At 39.0% G+C, this 6,000-nt stretch overlaps 1 protein-coding gene across 6 annotated transcripts in view; it reads left to right on the plus strand.

Moving 5' to 3' along the window:
* The window catches only part of TOX (thymocyte selection associated high mobility group box), a 302,864-nt gene extending 299,715 nt beyond the window's left edge, over positions 1-3,149 (plus strand). For all 6 annotated transcript variants that reach the window (XM_028500656.2, XM_028500655.2, XM_024127037.2 and 3 more), the window contains 2 exons: positions 1,672-1,817; positions 2,151-3,149. In XM_028500656.2, coding sequence (XP_028356457.1) covers positions 1,672-1,817; positions 2,151-2,187 — 183 coding nt within the window. In that variant the 3' untranslated portion in view covers positions 2,188-3,149. The remainder of the gene's footprint in view (positions 1-1,671; positions 1,818-2,150) is intronic.
* Positions 3,150-6,000: the final 2,851 nt, after the last annotated feature.

Raw genomic sequence — 6,000 nt, forward strand, 5'->3', positions numbered from 1 at the left:
CTGCTGTCTGCCTAGCATCACACAGCATCACACGAGACACTCGGCGAAGAGGTCCAGAGAGCTGGACGGTAAGCCCCAGGAAGACATTGTGGGACCCTGATGAAACGAACACGGTGTGCCAAAGCCCCTGAAACTCCTTGTGTCACAGAGCACAGGATGGTCTGGAGAAAGAGAGGGTGTCAGCCTGGCAAGGCCTGGAAAACCAAATATCCAGTTATATACCTCGCACTTCTCACCCCCCTATTTTGGAAAATGTTTATGGCTGGAGCTGCAGGTGGTGTCTGCATAAACAAACTTACCTCCCACAAGCCAGTTGTTAGTTTAGGAAACATTCTATTCCTTCTAGTCTGTGTGAGGTCACATAGCCCAGCTGGCTGCATACTCCACTTTTCAATGATTTGTCTTTCGTGAGCAGCTTTGGTGGGAGTTTGCGTGGACATTGGCTTGAAGTCTTTTATCAGTTGAATGGAAAATAATATCTTAAAGCCAATATTGAGAATTGAGGACATTTGATAATAGATGTCTCTGAGCCTTTACCCAAGGTACCCTCAAATCAATGAAAGTCTAAGGAAATAGCCTTAGTTGAAAATCAATTTTCTGATCATTCTGCTGAATTTTTTTAAAAAGGTAAAAATCTCAACAATATTATGCCTTCAAAAGAAGCTCCCTGCAAGTAAATAGAGAATGATTTGATTTCAGATCCCTTAATTTTTCAGTGGTTAAAAACCATGTATGAAATCTGCTGCAAAAAAAGACAGCCACAAGATTAATTAAGTTGCTTTTTTCGTCATTTCCAGTAAAGCTTGCTTATGCTGCTCTTGAATTCACCAGATAAGCTAAAAATAAATCTTAGCGTATAATGCTTTTTGTTTACCAGATATAGCTATCTACTTAAGAGATTCTGTCCTTGAATTTTTAATAGCTCTGCAAGGATTAAAAGTCAACACTTCACCATACCAGTGTATTAAAAGAACCTTCCTGAAGTCTGATTATTACTTGCCAGTTAATAGACTTTTCAATTAAAAAATATTTGCTCTGTCTTATACTTTTCCTCCTCTGTTTTCCACTGGCAAGTTGTTTTGAATCTCCTTCCTTATATTAGTCCAGCAACTTAAAAAGCTTTGGTTGAAATTTTTAGCTGAGAAAGAAGTACAAATAAAAGAAGAAGCAGATGGTCCCTTTGTGATTGACTGAAGAAAAAGGGTTTTGAGAACAATATGTGAATAGGTGTAGTCTAATAAAACACTCAGCCACCTGCTGCCTGGATCCTTCAGAAAAGATTCTGTTGCATATTCTGGGGATTAACTATTAATGTATCCTTAGGTTTGATAGAAAACATAAACTCTGAGGGGTTTAGGGCCTTTTCCCTTTGTTTTGATTGAGTTGGCTTTTCTAAATTTTAAATTGCTTCTAAATTCAATTTATCTGCTCAAGAGTATAATTCGGGGTTTTCTAACACATGGTTAAATGAAGGCAAGGTAAAAAGGATGGGTGGTGGGCACTTCCTTTCCATCTTTGTTTTAAGTTTTCTGCGTCCTTGGGATAAGCTTGCCCTTTCAGGGACACCAGCAAGAAGGCAGTAGTGTTTGCCAACAGTGGATAAATATTTAGGTGCTTTTCTTCTTAAAAAGGCACTTTGATCCTTATTTGTGGACTTGCTTTCCCTTTCAGGGATTTAATCTTCCCGACTATCAGACTATAATCAGTCCTACGTCTACAGCTGCACACGTGGTCACCCAGGCCATGGAGTACGTGCGCTCTGGGTGCAGAAACCCTCCCGCCCAGCCCGTGGACTGGAACGACTACTGCAGTAGTGGGTAAGTGGCCAGCCACCGCCACCTGGTGGCAGACGGCTCTCATAGCAGGCGTGTTGCGCCCTCCTCTCTGGTCGTTGGAAAGATCCGTCGTTTCTTCCTGCTTTCCAAAAGGTAATCTAGAACGGTTCCATGTTCGTGAAAGCAGAAATTGTTAAGCATCCTTCCAACCATTCCAAGAATAAATGCCTTTAGACCCTGTTGGCTTTTACTGTGCCCTTCCCCAGTGCCCAGCTCCACCCCTCAAGCTAGAGCAGACGGACACGTCCCCCTGGTCACCTGTAGCAAGGCTGTCCTGTTAACAAGGCATCATTTGTCTGTTTTCTCTTCGCACAGGGGCATGCAGAGGGACAAAGCGCTGTACCTCACCTGAAAATCCGAGCGCCTCTTCTTCCCACGGAGGCATTCAGGGAAGTCCTTTCACCGTGGATTGCTTTGTATAGCCAAGGCAGTTCTCCGTTTTGTTAGAAAAATACAAGTTGCTAAGCACTTAGGACCACTTGAGCTTGTGGGTCACCCACCCTGGAAGAAATAGTCATGCTTCTTTATTACTTTTTTAATCCTTTATGGACATTGTTTTTCTTCTTCCCTGAAGGAAATTTGGACCATTCAGATTTTATGTTGGTTTTTTGCTGTGAAGTGCTGCGCTATAGTAACTGCCTTAGCAACTATAGATGTCTTGGATAAAAGTCCTGGATTTTCCATTGGTTTTCATAATGGGTGTTTATATGAAACTACTAAAGACTTTTTAAATGGCTTGATGTAGCAGTCATAGCAAGTTTGTAAATAGCATCTATGTCACACTCTCCTAGAGTATAAAATGTGAATGTTTTTGTAGCTAAATTGTGATTTGAAACTGGCTCATTCCAGTTTATTGATTTCACAATAGGGGTTAAATTGGCAAACATTCATATTTTTACTTCATTTTTAAAACAACTGACTAATAGTTCTATATTTTCAAAATATTTGAAAAAAAACCGTATTCCCAAACGATGTTCATTTAAAAACAAATTGGCTTTGTCTCATTGATCAGACAAAAAGAAACTAGTGTGAAGGGAAGTGCAAACACGTTTATTTTGTACTGCAGAAAAATTGCTTTTTTGTATCACTTTTTGTGTAATGGTTAGTAAATGTCATTTAAGTCCTTTTATGTATAAAACTGCCAAATGCTTACCTGGTACTTTATTAGATGCAGAAACAGATTGGAAACAGCTAAATTATAACCTTTACATACGACTCTGTATCATTATTTCTTCATACTGTGTCTGTATTTAATCTTTTTTTATGGAAACTGTTGCGCCTATTTATGAAATAATAAATATAGGTGTTTGTAAGTAAATTTGTTAGTATTCAAAAGAGGTTTCTTTGATGTTTTAACTTCTGCTGGCAAAAAAAAAAAAAAAAATTCACGCTTGGTGTGAATACTTTATTATTTAGTTCTTACAGTGAATAAAGCCAAACCTGCTTTTCATTTTAGCAGCAAACTAAAGTAACCCACCCTTATTTCTCTATTTCTTTGGTTGATGCAAACAAAAAACTATGATATGTAAGAACTTTCTTCATACAATAGAACAGAGAATTGCCCTAAAAGTCGCATAGGCTCCAAGACTAAACAGATGGGTCTCTATCTGAAAGAAAAAGGTGGCTTCTTGTTTCTCAGCTGGTTTTAGTTCAATCTGTAAACTCCCTCCCCTCCCCGCAAAAGAAGAATTAAAGTCAGATCAATCAACTTCTGCAAGCTGCGTGCTTTTCACAAAATCAGAAAACATTTAGGAATTAAACCAGGGGCGGGAGGAAGGAAAGGGGAAGCATACTGTCAAGAATATATCTAAAAATGAAAGGTGAGTAACCAGACAGGAAAAAGGAAAGGGGAAGCAGTCCCAATTTGAAAACCGTTGATAGAAATTGAGGTTCTTGCTGTCATTTGTGCCTCTACAAGCTACTGTCTTTCCAGAATTCCTGGGTCTTCCAAGAGAATTCTGAGGGTACTAGAGATTTGCTAAAGAACAAAAAGCATTGAGAATCTGGCTGAAGGTTTGCATAGCTTTGACATCAAAAAGAGCAAATTACACCCTTACAGAGGGTTCTATCAAGAAAGCTAGTCTGGTTGGAAATTAAGAGAATGGCTGATGTCTTTTTCGTGGAATGTGTGAAATAGACTTAGCAATTTAACTAAATACAAATATTTGCATTGTGTAATCCAGTCAGAATTAAAAAGACAAAAGGTATGCTTGCTTTGGAATGATTTTAGGCATTGTACAACCTTGAATCAGCTGAGCATGTAATAACAAATAAATAATGCAGATCCAATGTGATTATTAAAATGACTGTAGCTGAGAGCTCTAATTTTCCTGTCTTGAAACTGTATAAGAACTCATGTGATTAGGTTCGCAGTTTATTGTTTGTCTGTTTAGTATTTTAGAAATATACCAGCACTACTAATTACCTAATGTCTTTTATTTATTATGTTATGCTAAAGTAACATTTGCCCTTGTGTTAAGTCTAAACTGAGAAGGTGATTACCGGGGTGAGAACAACCAGCTTTGACTTTGACGGGTGGGTTGTACAGGAAAGTACAGTGTTGTTTACAGTTTTGCTAGAGCAGGTGTGCAACCAGGGTAGAGAGAGTATTGAAACTCCATACCAAAAACAGTAAAAAATAAATAAATATAAATAAAAGAAAACATCATAAATAAAAATTCTGACCATGCATGACCATATTCTGTTTGGATATCCATCGGTCTCTGAAAGACAGACCCAGCCAGATGAGGGATCCCAAATAAATTTCATGGCAGAAGCGATCGGGCACAGAAAGGATGAACAGCTGCCCCAGCCACAGGCGTTCTTCTGGAAACACTGAGAACGCCCTCTGTCAGGCGTGGCCTGAGACATCCTCTACTTTTAAGGAAGCCAGAATCCAACCTGAGCCCAGCAGCTACTAGCTTGTAACCGTAAGGAGCAGTGATGGTGTCCACCGAGTTCCCTGCTATGCAGCCTTCCGCAGGAGCCCGGGACCTCCAGTAAAAGCATTCTCAGAGACTCGACAATAATGCTGATCATAGAATATCTTTTCCAACACACCAAAGTCAAAATTATAACTCATTAGAAAAGAAAAACGACAAAAAGGTGTGACAGCAGCTAGGGGAGGTTGAGTTGTCTCTCTAACATCCACAAGAAAGAATAATCTAAAAGCCCACTTCCGATTCTAATGTGAATGAGTTGACAATGGAAAACCAGTCAAATAATGGCTTTCAGCTGGTCACATTATCCAGCAGAGCTAAGGATGAAAGCTGGTCTCTGTGATTGTTTTTACCTTGTTGCCTTAAAGGAAAGGAGTCCCTTCTGACTGAGGCATCAGTGGTCCATCAGCGGTCATGACAACAAAGAACTGTGTGTCCTGACTCAGATTCATTGCTAAGACATTTTTTCAATTTATGAATTCAGAATTTAAAATAGGCGCATCAGCAATCCATTTACCTTTCCTGTGGACCTTTTGCCTTTTGCAAAAGAGTTGCCACACATGTTCGGAAGGTAATTAGATTTAGCCGTATGAAATTGCCTATATACAACCCCTTTACCTACAAAAATGGCAGTTTCATACGGTTCCACCCAATATGGTTGAGAACTAGAGGCGATGGGATTTTGGATACAACGTCAGTGTGATTTCAGATGGAGTTAGAAATTCTTTACAAAGTCCGAGGAGAAAAGACTCAAAGAAGTAATGTTGTGTTTGTTTACAAGATGCCCCGCTTCCAGTCAGTCCCAGACAGCTACATTCAGCCAAACAGACTATTTCAAATTACCAGATTCCAGGAAACCCCAATAAACGTCCTATTTCTTTGTTACATTAAAAAAATTTATGTGGAAATTTGTAATGAATAGATTATCTGCTGGAACATGAAAGTTTTTGTTACACACAGATGTTCTCTTAATGCTTATTTGTTGAAAGGGGATTTGATCTGCATTTACTTATTCCATTCGTAACTCTCATTTTAAGGTAACTACAGAAACACAGAGAAATTCACCTGTTTTGCTGATGGCTGAACATTGAAATAATGTCAAGGCAAGGTACAGAATTCACATCATAAGTTTAATCCCCAAACATTTATTACCCTGAGTCACCTAATGGATGAATCCATGTGAGTCACCCAACAGTACAAATCTGTTTCCCTAAGATAGAATAACT

The sequence above is a fragment of the Physeter macrocephalus genome, chromosome 15 (assembly GCF_002837175.3).
Source record: "Physeter macrocephalus isolate SW-GA chromosome 15, ASM283717v5, whole genome shotgun sequence".
In the NCBI taxonomy this organism is placed as follows: domain Eukaryota; kingdom Metazoa; phylum Chordata; class Mammalia; order Artiodactyla; family Physeteridae; genus Physeter; species Physeter macrocephalus.